The 16,811-nt window shown below is 34.3% G+C and overlaps 2 protein-coding genes across 2 annotated transcripts in view; one reads left to right on the forward strand and one right to left on the reverse strand.

The window, feature by feature from the left end:
* The window catches only part of LOC122710226 (centromere protein P), a 225,125-nt gene that overhangs the window by 141,539 nt on the left and 66,775 nt on the right, over nucleotides 1-16,811 (reverse strand). The gene's annotated exons all lie outside the window — the stretch shown is intronic.
* On the forward strand, nucleotides 556-16,600 carry OGN (osteoglycin). The gene is made up of 7 exons (XM_043927882.1): nucleotides 556-734; nucleotides 1,752-1,997; nucleotides 3,409-3,505; nucleotides 10,371-10,529; nucleotides 12,322-12,524; nucleotides 14,616-14,711; nucleotides 15,528-16,600. Exons 2-7 carry the CDS (start codon nucleotides 1,827-1,829, stop codon nucleotides 15,696-15,698), a joined length of 897 nt encoding a protein of 298 aa, XP_043783817.1. The 5' UTR covers nucleotides 556-734; nucleotides 1,752-1,826; the 3' UTR covers nucleotides 15,699-16,600.

The raw sequence follows: 16,811 nt of genomic DNA on the forward strand, positions 1-16,811 counted from the left end.
GTTTATTCAAGCTTTAATTCAAAAAACTCCAAAGTCAATTTTGAATGGAAAAGAAAACAAACCAGTATTCTTTCACTTTCTAGTTGTTTTTTTTTTTTACCAAATATTCATATCCACACTTACTGAAATTTCAGCTGAGAAGAGAAAGAAAGGTTACTTTGATTGCTAAAAGTATCAGTGATAAAATTAATCTTTAAAGATGTTCATAGAGTTATCTAAATAACACTTCAACTTCAAAAAAAATAATAGTAAGGTAATTAATACTATTTTCTTCATTCAGCAAACAAAAATATATTTTACTATCAAATCCCAAATTGTAACATTTATATTTAAAAAGCTGATTCTGACAGTTGAGTTTTTGTTACACGTAACAAAATAAAGGGGGAACTGGGCCTCAAATGACTAAACTAAAAAATAATTTGTGCTATGAGTACTTACTACACAAGGTAAAAAATAACAGAAGTTTATGACAATCAGTGGAAGCAATCTGAGTACAGCAGTTACAAATATTTTAGTTCTCTAGTACAACACACTACATTTCACCCTGCAGAAAGAATGTTGGCAAAGATCTCTACCACATGGAAACTGCTTTTAAAGCTGTTGGGCCCTGAAATTCTATTCAACAGTTTGAAATCACTCCACAGCTTTTCTCATTCACCCTCCCACTTGGGGCTAATGCAAGCCATGATCATCTATTGAGGAAAACCACAAAAAACTTCAAAACAGCTACAACGGTAGGCTCTTTTCTCACATATTATTTTAAATATTGTTTGTTAAAATGTGACATCTAACAATCTTAGTAAATGTAAAGGCAATCTTTAATCTTTGTAAGTTTCAATTACCTCGGACAACTATTTTTTAACAAGCACTTAAGTATATCACCGTATAACTTGAATGTCCATGCAGGCAAGAACAGCGTGCTGTAAAAGTCACAAAACCATGTTATGCTTAATTTCAACCACTGACTTTTTTGACAAACTAGTATCTAAAATGCAGCACCAGCAATTCTGAGTGATTCTGTCTGAAGTTACTTAAGAAAAAGTATAAAATGTGCACCACCAGATAAAATCCAGTGGTGAGCCTAAAAGAATCTTTCCCATTTCATTCCCTTGAAATCTTTGATTAAAGTTCTATTATTTTTCTAGTCTGCAATACTATTTTTGCATTTTTCATACCTTAAATTTTAAAAGAAATGCTATTAACTAAAAATAATGATATCTATGGAAATTAGAAAACTGAGGAATTTGAAATTATGGCTTTTTCAATATTCTGTATCACCTAAAAGTAAGTGTTAATGACTATTTTTCATAATGTTAAATTTAAAGTTTAAGTTCTAAAACTGTTCCTGGAACTTGTTTCTGCTCATACCAATACAAATCAGGAGTTCTTATAAAGTAGCAAAGCTGAAATATGATATTTTTAACTCACATGAGACAGGATCATGGGTCTTCATTTTAACTGTTTATATCACAGGTATTCTAAGAAGACTTCAATTGCATACCTTTGTTCAAGGTAACTAATTATTAAAAAACTGAAATTATCAACGTTGCTTGGATTTTTGATGGAAAAAGAACTAAAACCATTTTCTGAAACTATTTTTCAGAATATCACTGATACATAAAAACTTTTAGCGTCTAATTAAAGATCACAAAGGGTTAAACACTGTTCGCTGGCCCCTGCTGCGTGTACCCTGCCAAAAAGTCCTCTAAGCTTTTAAATATTGCTTCGATGGTCTGCATTTTTATTTCCAGGGAAAAAGAGAGTATTGTGCCACAGTCAGCAGGCCACTAGCTTCCTAGTCTTCAGTCACCTTCATTTCTATTAAAATGAAGCCTCTGCAGTCTACACTGCTGTTCCTGCTTGTGCCTCTGATAAAGCCAGCACCACCACCTCAGCAGGAGTCACGCATTATCTATGATTATGGAGCAGATAAGCTTGAAGAAACCTTTTTTAGCCAAGATTATGAGGATAAATACCTGGATGGAAAAAGTACTAAGGTATTTTATTTCTACTCTAAATTTAATTTCTAAAATAGTCACCCATTTAAATGCATGTTTTTGTTTTTTCTGAATGTGTCTGATAAGGTAAGAGGAAAGGAAAAGCACTTGAAATGATTCAGAACAATTCAAAATAACTGTCCCTAAAACTATATTTTTAAAGTATGCATGCTTCCCAAATTGATAAATAGACTCTATGATAATCAAACAGTATCTGTAACAACCAAAACATAAAATTTAAGGAAAACTAAAATTTGAAATATAAAATTTAATGAAAATTCAATTTAAAGACGATCTCTTATCAGCAGAGATTTACATTTAAGTCATGATACATAGTGCCTTTTATTTGCATATTAAAATAAAATAGGAGAAATGTGTATTAGGAGAAATACAGATGGATTACCAGCTTAAGGTTTATTATTTTAGGAAGAAGTAGTTCAAGTACATAAATAGAAGAGTACTGCTTATTTTGTATCTACAGGATTTCATAATAATCCACGTATGTCAACTACACAGTATCAAAAAATTAAAACTACTAATATGGAGCATGATTTTCATCAATTTCAACAATTTAGGCTCTATCATTTTATCAAGTAACTGTCACTGTCATTGTCTACAGGGATGACTTTCCTACCACATTTTTCATCTTCTGCTTGTACAGGGACTAAGTAATTACTTGTGGTTTTACTGGAACACAGAAATGAATACTGGGGAAAGACAAAGTTAATACAGCATGTAAGGATCTGCCTACAGTGTGTCTGTATGTGTCTTTCTCACACACACACACAATGGACAATGAGAGATGCAGCCAAATACTTCACAATGTTGATTCCTTCAAAAGTTCTCTACTATAAATGAGATGATAAGTGTTTTAAGAGTGAACAGTTATAATAGATTCTTTTTTTTCAGTACAGATGAGCAAATGTTAATATTATAATTTCTTTCAATGAAGTTGGCTAATATGCTAGTATTATCATTATCATATATGTATATATTAATAATATAATATATGTATATATAGTCATGCTTCCCAGGTGCTTAGGGAAAAAAAAAAAAGGCCTCTTATAACAAGCTGTTGGCTCACATGGCTGATTTCAATCTTATCAATCAGTTTAAAGAATACTTTCAAAATCTCCTGGTCCCTAAAAAGTAGTAAATAAAAAAGTTCTCTGCTTCTTCTGTTTACATTGCTTTAGGAGTCTAACTACAAACACAGGGACCAAGATATTTGTGAAGTGGACCAGAATTCAACAGCACTTAATAGACAAATGGAGAGTGGAGGGACTGTTCAACCAGAACATTTATGGGAGAATGCTGCCTGTAATCCCTCAGTTTCACAGTCCAAATTGTAAATAATACCAAAATTACCAAATTGTAAATAACTGTAAATAAACGTTTATTTTTCCAATAGGAAAAAGAAACTATGATAATAGTACCCGATGAGAAAAGTTTTCAATTACAAAAAGATGAGAGTATAACGCCATTAACCCCCAAGAAAGAAAATGATGGTAAGTATGAATACTCTATTATCCTATTTTTAAAAGGAGCTTTAAAAAGTAGCTTACAATGGAACTTTATTTGTTATAGTTATCAAAATTGCATCAGGATACAGTAACTCCAAACAGTGGAATTTTATCTCCAATGATAAAGTCAAACAGGTATATTGTGAATTTTCACCATTTGCCATTCCACATCATAAGTGAAAAACATGGAATAGGAACATTCAAGAACAACCAAAGTTCAGTTTAGGTTTAGCCTCTATAAAGTGTGTGCTTCTATCTATATAAAATCAATTCAAGAAATACTTGTTAAATTCCAGTTAGTTGCAATCCCTGGTGGTTCAGCTGGTAAAGAATCTGCCTGCAATGCGGGAGACCTGGGTTCAATCACAGGTTGGGAAGATCCCCTCGAGAAGGGAATGGCTCCCACTCCAGTATTCTGGCCTGGAGGATTCCATGGATTGTATAGTCCATGGGGTCGCAAAGAGCTGGACACAACTGAGCGACTTTCACTTTCACATGTCGTCTGAGGATAAAGTAAATAAAATATCATTTTTGCTTTTAAGAAATTCACAGGAGAGATGGTTATATATATAAGTAATTATAATGTACATTTCAATTAAAACAATAGAAAACTTATAAAGATAACAAATTACAAAGTACTACTTATTAGTTTCTATTTGGTTTATTATTGCTCTCTCACAGACCATTATTTCACGTGACAATATGAAAAAAAAATCACGCACTAATTTCTATAGTGCTACAACAAAATTAAAATGAACCAAAACAGAAAATATATCTCAAGAAATTTGAAAAGCATCATAGTGAAAATAGACTGGAAGAAATTGAAAGACATTTCTTGCTCTTGGATAGGATGATTTAAAATTACAAAGATGGTAGTTCTCCCTAAATCTGTAACAATAAACTTCTTTAAAGAGTTGGGTAAGGTTGATCCTCAACTTCAGATGGAAAATCAGATCTGCATGAAATCACCTATCAGAACATACTTTAAAGCCTCCATACTTAAAATAAGTATAATACTGGTGCATGAATGAATGTCCACAGACAGAAAGAAATACATATAGGAATTTAGTAAATAACAAAGGGAGCATCGTTAATCACTGAGGCAAAGATGACGTTTTTATTTTTAAAAAATAGTTATTTATGTGTGTATGGCTGCTCTGGGTCTTCACTGCTGTCTCTGAGTTTTCTCCAGTTGCAGATGGGGCTACCCTTTGTTGCAGTGCACAGGCTCTAGGTGCTCAGGCTTCGGTAGGTGTAGCATGTGGGCTCAGTAGCTGTGGCTCATGAGCTTAGTTGCTCTGTGCCATGTGGCATCATCCCAGACCAGGATCGAACCCGTGTCCCCTGCATTGGCAGATGGACTCTTAACCACTGGACCACCAGGCAAGTACCAAAGATGATATTTTTAAAAACTGAGTCTGGGACAACCTTGAAAAGGGATACAATTATATCCCTCTTATACAGAAAAATAAACTTCAAATAAATTAGGGTCTAAATGTAAAAAGTGAAACCATTTAAACAGTAGAAGATTACTTGACTGTGGGATGTCTCAAAATCCAGAGATGATAATAGAAAAGACCAATAAGTTTGACTCCATAAATGAAAAACATTTGCATGGCAAAAATCATCATAACTGAGGCCAAAGACAACCTAAAACTGAGAAAAATATTTTCAATATACACCACTGTAAAGAGTTAATATCTCTAATTTATAAAGAACAAGTAAAAATCCAGGAAAAAGAAATTGATCAAAAATCCATGGGTAAAATGGGCAAAAGGTATGAACAGACAATTCATAAAATGACACAAAAATGACCCTTAAACACATAAAAGGTGTTAAATCTCACATGTAAATTTAAATTGAGATAAAATTTTTTAACCTATCTGACAGAAGTGTGACAATATATTAATCTATTCCACTGGCAACACCTGTGGGTTATCAGACACTGGCATATGTTGCTGATAGTAATGCAAACTGGTAGAACGGAGAGGAATTTGGTAATATCTGATGAAACCTAATATGCATTTACTTTGTGACAAAGCAACTGACCTCTAGGAATTTACCCTAGAGATATACCTTCAAAAGTAAGAAAATACATATGCAAAATCTCTGAAGCACTGCTTGCAACAGCAAAATACTGGAAACAATCTAATTATCCATAAATTGAAGAGTGGTTGAATAAAGTATGGTACATCTACCAAGGGAATACTATGCAGTGGTAAAAATGGATGAGGAAGATTTCTATAACGAATATGGATTGATTTCTAGAAGAAAAAAAACAAAGTGCAAAAGAGTATCTACAGTATGCTGTCTCTTCTAAAAATGAAAGGGATATAAGAAAAGATACAGTTGTGTAAAAGAAATTCGAGAAGGGCAATTAAGCTGAGACTATTTACCTATGGGTTACAGATGGACTAGGGCTGGAAGGAGGGGGAGACGGGAACTTCGGGTATGGGAAAAAGGTGGCAGCACTTCTCTGAGCACACTTTTTGTGCATGTTTGATTTCAGAACAACATTATATTCACATAAGCAAATAAATACAGTACATTCATAAATAAAATCAACAACGATATCATAAAAAGAACCCAAACTGACAAACAAACAGAAAAATACAAACTTAATTGCATTTCAAATGAATAACATAACACATTATAGGAAGGGAAATCTACTGAAATAACTCAGTATTTTGATGTATACTTTCAGTAGACAAATAGTAAAATTCCAATGAGTAGGTTTGTTTTCCATAGTGTTATAGGTTAACAATAATGAAACTACTTAATGTGTGTTCTAGGATTGAGTAAAGTAAATAGAAAGTGGATCAGGAGAGTCAGGTTTCTCATAATCAGAGAAGAGTGTTAAAAGATATGGTAAGGGGGAAGGCTAGAAGGAACACTATGGAGATGAAGTGGAATGGACTGGAATGAAAGGTATCAGCATCAACTCCTGGTTTGTATACAGATATACAGAAAAAGATACCGACATGTTTGCTTCCCTGTGTGAGTATGTATGTGTATATATGCATATGATATGTTTATGTTTTTATATGAGAATGTGGTACATATATATTATATATGTTTACATGTGTGTACATGTGTAGTACGTTCATGTATAAATACATGTACATGTGTACATGTGTATTATATATGCTGCTGCTGCTGCTGCTGCTAAGTTGTTTCAGTCATGTCTGACTCTGTGCGACCCCATAGATGGCAGCCCATCAGGCTCCTCTGTCCCTCGGATTCTCCAGGCAAGAATACTGGAGTGGGTTGCCATTTCCTTCCCCAATGCACGCACGCCTGCTAAGTCGCTTCAGTTGTGTCCGACTCTGTGCAACCCTATGGACAGCAGCCCACCAGGCTCCTCTGTCCACGGGATTCTCTAGGCAAGAATAGTGGAGTGGGTTGCCATTTCCTTCTCCATATTATATAAAAGAGAGCAAAATAAAAATAAATATATTTCCAGTCTGTTAGCTGAAAGATCCTAGAAACTATGAGATCCCAGTAGCAATGAGCACATGCACACCCAAATCTTGGTTTCTAAATACCATTCTCCACTGAAATGGACCAGTACTTCTTGAATAGCTGATTTCAGACCTGGGGCAGGGAAAGGGAAAGGATTGGTATGGGACATCTCAGCATGCCAGAAAATAAGTAAGCTCTCAAAGAATAGTAGAGACATTTAATTTTTTAATCAAAATATAAAAAATACATATGTATAAATGTATGACAGATGTATAAGATTTATTCACTGAAATCCAGACACTAATGCTGAGAGAAATTTTAAAAGGCCTAAATATACAGATAGAGATACATTGTATTCAAGGACCAGAAAACTCAGTATTCTTAAAATGTCAATTTTCCCCAAATTCATCTGTAGATTCAATGCAGTCCCAATTAAAATTCTAGCAGGCTTTAAGCAATTAACAAGCTGACTTTAAAATTTATATAAAAATGAAAAGAACCTAGAAGAAACATAAAAGAAGAATAAATTTGGAGAATTTATACTGCCTAATATCAAGAGTTACTATACAACTTTTAAAAGAAAACAGAATAAAAACTTGGTGGTTGGCAAAGATTTCTTAAACACAGCACAAAAAGCATGAACTATAAGGGAATCAATTATTATTCAGTGAAATAAAAAATGTTTGCTCTTTAAGAGACATTGATTAGAAGAAGAAAAAAAAAAAAAACAAGCCAGAAACTGGAGAAAACATTTTCTCCAAAACATAAATCTGACAAATGACTTATATCTATACAATATATATAATTCAAAACTAATAATGCAAAACCCATTTAAAAAGCAGGCAAAAGACATGAGTAGACACTTCACTATACACAAAAAAACCTGTGGATGGCAACTAAGTATATAAAAAGATGCTCAGTGACTCACTGGAAAAGACCCTGATGCTGGGAAAGATTGAGGGCAGGAGGAGAAGGGGACAACAGAGGATGAGATGGTTGGATGGCATCATCGACTCGATGGACATGGGTTTGGGTGGACTCCGGGAGTTGGTGATGGACAGGGAGGCCTGGCGTGCTGTGGTTCATGAGGTCGCAAAGAGTCGGACGCGACTGAGCAACTGAACTGAACTGAACAGCACGTTAGTTATTAGGAAAATGTAAATTCAAACATGAGATACCACAACACATCTTACTTGAAAGGCTAAAATAAAAAAGTCCAACCACACATACCAAATGTTGGAAAGAATGAGGAGCAACTAGAACTTACATGCACTGCTAACGAGAATGTAAATGGCACAATGACTTTGGAAAACAGTTTAGGACTTTTTCCAAAAGGTAAAATATATATGTATGATAAGACACAGCCATTCTACACTTAGGTATTTATAGAAGAGAAATGAAAGCGTTAAGTCCATACATTAATGTTCATAGCAGCTCTCTTTGAAATCTGCAGACTGGAAACAACCCAAATATATGTAAGAGATGACTGTATAAAGTGTGTCTATTGACAGAATGGAATAAACTGGAATGAACTCAATAACAAATAGAAATGAATTACTGATAATGCAAAAATAGATGACCCTCAAAATAATTATGCAGAGTTAAAGAAGCCAGACAAAAGAGTATATACTGCATTCTTTTGATATAAAAGTTTCAGAAATAATATGTTAAGTTTCTGGTCCTTAATATATTCATAATATTAACATATTAAGATAATGACAGAAAGGATATTAGTGGTTACTGTGAGGGAGAGATGATTACCAAAGAGCATGAGGAAACTTTTGGAGTGATGGATATGTTAATTATCTTGATTGTGGTGATGGACATCCAACTTATAAATTATGCAAGTTAAATATGTGCAATTTATTGTATAACATTGAACCAGAAAAAGGCTATGGGATGATAAAACAGAGTTTAGGAGTTCTCATTGACTAATCTGGGGCAATTTGATTATTAAAATAAATATGACAGTGACATATGACCTACGGGTTAAGGAATTCATAAGTTCATACTGACAAAAATAAATAAGGAGGGAACGTTCCAGCTCATATCAGAATGTGAAGTAACAAATGTAGAAGAAATGATGGAATCAGAAAAATTATTATTTGGCAACTATCCCAGTGATAAATGATTCAAGTAAGACTCTTCGATAGATGAAAACTAGAGTTTTAAAACATGAAAGTTTGATAACAAACCTGATGTTTAGAATCTCAAAGTACTTCTCTAGAAGGTACACACTTATTACAAAACAAAAATCAGTAATTTTACAGGGTGAGAACCATGGCAGACACCAACTGAACCAAGTTACCCAAGACAGCACTGTAAGGAATGAGACAGATACAGGACACAGAGGACGCAACATTATTTCTGTAGTATCCCTGCCAAAAATGAGGAACCTTTTTTATAAACCCCAGTTGAAAGACATTCTGCAAAATAAATGCCCTGAAAATACATTTTTAAAAAATTCAAAAATTTCCAAAACAGTAAAAAGATATGAAAAACAAAGACTAAGGAACTCTTCCAGGTTGAAGGCATGACAAGTAAACGCAATGAATGATACAGAGTCCAATGGCATTCTAAAAGTGCCCACAGTGACTCCAAACTTTTGCTGCTGTTGTTGTTGCTGGAAATGACTTTTACTTGAATCTAAGTTTAAGGGCGATTGGAGGAGATTATTACGAAGCTAAAACTCAAAATTCTCTATGACTCCAAGTTCATACTTTGTTTATTTTACTAGTTTCATTGGAAGGACTGATGCTGAAGCTGAACCTCTAATACTTTGGCCACCTAATGCGAAGAGTTGACTCACTGGAAAAGATTCTGATGCAGGGAAAAACTGAAGGCAAAAGGAGAAGGGGGTGGCAGAGGATGAGATGGTTAGATAGCGTCACCAACTCAATGGACATGAATTTGAGCAAACTACGGGAGACAGTGAAGGAGACGGGAGCCTGCTATACTGCAGTGCACGGGGTTGCAAAAAGGAGGACATGACTTAGCAACTGAACAACAAACTCGTTATAAATGTGTTTGCACTACCCCAAGTGATAAATCAAGCTTGTGCTTACCTTAAATCCAGCTTTATGATTTTTTGATATGCAAATTAAGAAATGTAACTGTCAGTCAATCCAGCAATTAAATGATCATTGCCAAAACAGACAGGAGAATAAAAGAGATTGTGTATTACAGAATTTAAAATAAAATTATGCTGAGTTACCAGATACAATATAGATCACTAGCTAATATGGCCACAACATCTTTCCTGTTATCATCTATAACTGTGTAAAGTATCTTTTCAAATTAGTAATAACACTCATGACAGCACGTATTTAATACTAGAGGTCACGTATTTTTAAATTATTGAGTTTTATGATTTTGTTTCCCAATTCAGAAATGCCCACATGCCTGCTCTGTGTTTGTTTAAGTGGCTCTGTATACTGTGAAGAAGTTGACATTGACGCTGTGCCACCTCTGCCAAAGGAATCAGCCTATCTTTATGCACGATTCAACAGAATTAAAAAGCTGACTGCCAAAGATTTTGCAGACATACGTAAGTTAATTTTAAATAAAATATTAATGTTAACTCATGTTGGTTATTTAACTCATATAAACACACGTTCCTAGGTACCTGTGGCCTATCACATGTGGGATAGTCACTGTTGGGGTATTTTAAGTATCCTGCCAGGAGGGTAGCCACACAGAGCAACTATTTCTGTAGTCAAGTCCAAGTCCTGGATCACTCATCCCAGAAAAATTTTCTATATTCCAATTTCATCAAGGGCTTCTGAAGAAAATTATACCAAGAAATGCACACTGGCTCCACTACACATTTACGAGATTAACCATACTGAATTCATGCTGTCACTGGTAGTTCCCAACTGACTGAATACAGCTGTTTCTCATTATTTGTGGACTTTATGTTTTCAAACTCACCTACTTTATAAAATTTATTTGTAATCCCAAAATAAATACTTCTGGCACTTTCACGGTTATTCACAGGCATGTGCACACTGGCAAAAATTTGAGTCATCCAGGTGAGGTGGAACAAGATGCTTTGTCCTTTATTTCAGCTTTAAACAAGTACCTTGTTTACAGTCTACTTAGTGTAATATTTTTCACTTTTCATTTTTTGGCTTTTTTGCTGTTTGAAACACTCCCTAAATATAGCACTGAAGTGCTGTATATTGTTCCTAACCGCAAGAAGGCTGTGATGTGCCTTCCAGAGAAAATGCGTGTTAAGTACTCTTCATTTAAGTGAGTTACAGTGCTGTTGGCTGTGAGTTTAATATTAATGTAGCAACAGTATATACTAAATAAGATGCCTTTAAAAAAGAAACACATTTAAAATTTTCTGATTGGCTGATGAAAATGTGTGATGAAAGGCTCGAATCCTGTATATTCCCTAGGAGCAATGGTTCCACATTCACTAAGTCAGCATTTGTGTCAACTTTATAGATGACTACCTTGAATAGTGAGAAGTGACCATATTTACTAATCACCCTAGACAGAACAAAAGTGATGCATACATACACACACATATTGAATTTCTCTCTCAGTATGTACCATGTTAACAAATTAGGGAACATTTTTGCCTTTGTTGTTTTTAACCAATAAGGCACGGAGAAATTAAGATAACATACCCACAATCACAGGGGCATCCCTGGTGGCTAAGATGGTAAAGTATCTGCCTGCAATGCAGGAGGACCTGAGTTCAATCCCTAGCTCAGGAAGATCCCCTGGAGAAGGGAATGGCAACCCATTCCAGTATTCTTGCCTGGACAGGATGCCAGGGACAGAGGAGAGGAGCCTGATGGGCTACAGTTTATGGAGTTGCAAAGAGTCAGACACAACTGAGCAACTAATACAAACAAAACAAACCCATAATCACAATGCAACAGGTTGGCAAGAAATCCAAAAATATTTACATGATTCTATTCAAGCAAACATAATGCTTGCTTTCCATAATTTGCAACAAAGAATTTCTTTCAAATTACTTGAGCATACTGAGAATTCAAACAAAAAAGGATGGAAGGACTCTATTAACTGAAAGTTCCCTTCCAAGCCTGAAATTCTAGAACTCCAGTGAGAAGTTCCCTTCCAAACCTGAAATTCTAGAACTCCAGTGAGAAACGCTATCAGTGTCAAGCACTGAGTATATGCTGAATATTCATTCAATAAAACTTACTGAGCTACTAATTGTACATGTTCTGCAAAGCACTAAAAATAAAAGAAATTTGAAATACCTGTTAAATAAATGCTTTTCCTCAGTCCACACAATTAAGAATTTAACTTCATGCATTTAAAAAGTTTTTTCTGTATTGTTTGTATATTTTTCCTTCAAGCTAACTTAAGACGACTCGATTTTACGGGAAATTTGATTGAAGACATAGAAGATGGTACTTTTTCAAAACTTTCTCTGTTAGAAGAACTTACACTAGCGGAAAATCAACTACTGAAGCTTCCAGTTCTCCCTCCCAAGCTTACTTTATTTAATGCAAAATATAACAAAATCAAGAGTAGAGGAATCAAAGCAAATGCATTCAAAGTAAGTATTTTATAGTATGACTTAGCACAATATAGTATCATCGTTATACAGTCAAGAATAACATGATAAAAGAAAAAGAAACTACAGTCTAGAATTTTGTTTTAAAACTATTACATAATAAATAGTGATATTATTAGGCTTATTCAAGTCTAGCTTATGCCTGTACCTCACTTAAAATAACTTTATTTTGTTTCATGGGACTACCTGGTGTCACATCTCTTTCCCTTGTTTACATAGCAAATATTTATTTATATAGACAAAGACTCATGGCACCAGGAGTCTCCAAAACCTCAAAATGGAAATTTTCCTGTGTTTCTTTTTCCCTACAGTATTAGTAATTTATAGACACCAGAAAAATCATGCTCTAAAGACTGAATTTTATTTTTAATACTTAAAAGTATTAGACCATAGAATTCTGTAGGGAGATATTCTTTTGAATTCCATGATGGCACCTAATACAAAATTCTGTATGTAGTAAAAATTAAATATATTTCTTAATTTAGTCATTCAAGAAAATAAATGTTCAGGAAAAGGGGAAGGTGATTTACTTTGATTTAGTTAGCCAGGTTGTCTCAAGATGCACAGTCTACAGAGAAGTAATCACCTCAGTCCAGGACTTCCATAGATCTGAAGTACTCATTCCCAGTCCTGGAAGAAACCCCACATAAGAGGTTGAGATAATCATGCTACTGGTTAGCAACAGAAGACCTTGCTCAAAATAGAGGATTGTAGCTCCTTTTGACAATTCCTAACAGTTCTTCAGAAGTTAAGGAACTCTTAGGGGACTTTCAGAAACTGGACTTACTTTAAAAACAAACAAAAAGATGCTTGTAATTTGAACATACACAATTTGAGCAGGTAAACCTTTGAATAACTGGTATGTTAAAGACCTACAGGAGCTGGACAACATTTACAAAAGAAGTATTTGAATATTTTGGATTTTACACATGGATTACAGAAGGAATTCATGACAAATTGGCAACAAAATGATAAAGTCAGCTATTTTCTAGTTTTGCTTAATGCCCAAGGCTGCAAAAGCCACTGGTAAAATCAAGTCACTCTAATCCATGTAAAGAGGTCCACTGGGGAGGACAGGAGCTTGATTCTTATATGATGGATTATAGGATGCTTAAGAGGGCTTCCTATGTGGTACAGTGGTAAAGAATCTACCCACCAAAGCAGGAGACTTGGGTTGGATTCCTGGTTCAGGAAGATCTCCTGGTATAAGAAATGGCAACTCACTCCAGTATTCTTGCCTGGAAAATCCCATGGACAGAGGAGCCTGGTGGGTTCCATGAATCACACAGAGTTGGACATGACTGAGTGACTAAGCACACATGTAGGATGCTTAAGAAAGGATTAAAATAACAATAAATTAATTCTAACAAAAAAAAAATCCAAATTCTGCCATAGGATGTATATCAAAAGTAAGGTAAAACATTACTGTCAGGGGAAACTGTATCTTGAAACTACAAAATTATACACAATAATGGGTTATTGATTATGAAGAGTAATCTAATGTAGATCCCTTAGGGGGGTAAAAAAATCATACCCAGCCACGTATTTAATACATTGCTTTGGAAGATATCTTACTAACAAGCACACACATCTCTTAAGAATATTCATTCTACTACAAGTTGGTGGAGCTGAAATGGAAAGTTCTGGAGGTTCAAGAGAGGTTATAGCAGTACCAGGATCCAAATACAATCCTGTATAAGCATTAACATCATCACCTATTCCAAAGACAAATTTAAAGAGCCCCAGAAATTGACATTAGGGCTGAGGCTGGCTATGACTGGGTATTCAGATGTGAGATGAGTAGACAGACATGGGGATGCATTAGGGTTCTACTGCCCTTTGTAAAGGACTGAGATACACTACTTGTAAAACCAAAACAACACAACAAAACAACAAACAAAAAAATCCCACCAAATCAAAAACTACCATATCAATGATTAATAGTATTGATTCATGTCTATATCTGTGTATTTATACATATGTATATTTATATATATGTGTATATAGCTTGAATTGTGAAGAAATGCACTGATCTCAGATATCAACTCAAGCAAAAGCACCTTTTCCTTACAGAAACTGAGTAACCTCTCCTTCCTCTACTTGGATCACAATGCTTTGGAATCTGTGCCTCTTAATTTACCAGAAAGTCTGCGTGTAATTCATCTTCAGGTATGATTGCTCCTTTCACAGTATCAGACTTTAATTCAAATTACTATGGGTCAATCTTACGATTCATTAGGAAATTCACTTACTTACATGTAAATGTTGCCCATCAAAAGCATTAATATTTAGTCAAATGCTCTCTCTTGCCCAGAAGCCACAGTTCTATTCAGAGCAAAACCAAAGGACCAGTAACACCAGGTATGAGGTCTGCTCTTATAGTATGGCTTGTCTCCAGGTGTGCACCTGGCATCTCCTAGTTAATCTGACATGTGGATTTGAAGTTAGCGGACACTAAGACCTGTGGTTTATGTTTCTTTCTCCAAATAGCAGTAAACACTTGCTTTTGGAGACTTCCTAGCTGACTTTATTGTCCAACATCAAGGGTAATAGAAAAGTGAAGAGGGAATAAAAAGAAACTAAAAGTGGTCTTTCACCATCACAAGAATTCTCATTTGTTCTTTTTACTTCTTTAAAGTATATTTAAGGACACAGTACCCATTTTGAGTTGACACTCTACAACAGGATACTTTTTCCAGCTAGTATAATCTTATTTGTACTCAGAAATTTGTTACATACCTGAGTTTTACTCTTAGAAAAAGGAAGTAGTCTGTTCTTCCAAAGTGATACTGTAGACTTTAAAAAGGGAGGCTCAGATTGCTCAGACAGGGTTTTTTATTATCATGAAGATGGATATACAGTATGTACAGTATTTTAAAAATCACTTCTTTTATCGACAGATAAAATATTCTGCCAGACCTCATTACACAGCATACAAAGGAATGATTTGGGGTTTATAAACAATTTTTCCCTTTTGTTTTCCAGTTTAACAACATAACTTCAATTACAGATGATACATTCTGCAAGGCTAATGACACCAGTTATATTCGGGATCGCATTGAAGAGATACGCTTGGAGGGCAACCCCATCATCCTGGGAAAACATCCCAACAGTTTTATCTGCTTAAAAAGATTGCCTGTAGGGTCATACATTTAACCACTATCAATGCAGCATAGCTAAAGTACACACATACTTATAATCTGTCTCAACAATGTCTAAAGGAGCATAAATATTTAATATTAATTTTGTATCTGACTATTGAAGGAACTTATGTTTTAAGCAAGGATGTTAAAAAAAGTCTTACATATAAGAACAAGTAAAAAGTAAGATTGACTCTCTAAGTTCAAAACAGAAATGTGAAAATATTTGAACAGAATTACAAAATCCCTTTAGTTCGTAATACAGTACCACTTAAAAGGTATGTTTTTATATAAATACCCAAAATTAAGAAGTGTTACAAAGTTAACAGATAGGTCCAAGAAACTTTCAACTGTCTTTCCTGGTTTTCACTGGATCCCTAAAGCTTTTAAGGCATATGTTCCAAAGACTGAAAAGCTGAATATTTCTAAGGATCTCTCACTTTTCTTTCTTTTATGATTTATACATTATTCATTATGAAGTAGGAACTCTGTTTTTTTCTTTTAAGGCAGCTACTATATTTTTACTTAGCCTGAGAAATAGGGTATAGTCTCATACCTAAGCAAAACTTTCCAAATAAAGCATAATTTTACTCTCTTGACAAAGAGCTAATATAGTAATGTTCAATTATTCTGTTGTGTGGTCACACAATTAAAAGCTTTAGTAAAGTAGTACAAAAATTTATTTAATCTAAATAATCAACATTCTAAGTCCACCAAAAAACATTTTAGGAAGCTATAAGTACATCAAAATCAGTATGCTTATAAAAAAAACTGAAAGTCCACTCTGTTTCTCAGAATATAGACATAAAGTTCTCCAATGTAAAGTCTTTCAATTATGATGTAACTGCAAAATATTTTTTATACTATATGAATGAATCTCATCAATAAATTTATCCAAATATAAGATATGAAAACAAAGAAAATTCTGTGGCATTACTACTGCACACCACCTTCCCAACCACCCATACACATGGATGTTCATGAAAATAGGCCATACATGCATAAGAAAGCATCTCAGCAACATTTTCTAAAGATCCACAATTAACTGATATGTTTAAAGATAAGAATTAATCTCCAATCTAATAGTGATGATTTATAATGGCACTGCTGCCAGAATGAAGTTCCTGAA

This window comes from Cervus elaphus, chromosome 16, assembly GCF_910594005.1.
Source record: "Cervus elaphus chromosome 16, mCerEla1.1, whole genome shotgun sequence".
NCBI lineage: Eukaryota > Metazoa > Chordata > Mammalia > Artiodactyla > Cervidae > Cervus > Cervus elaphus.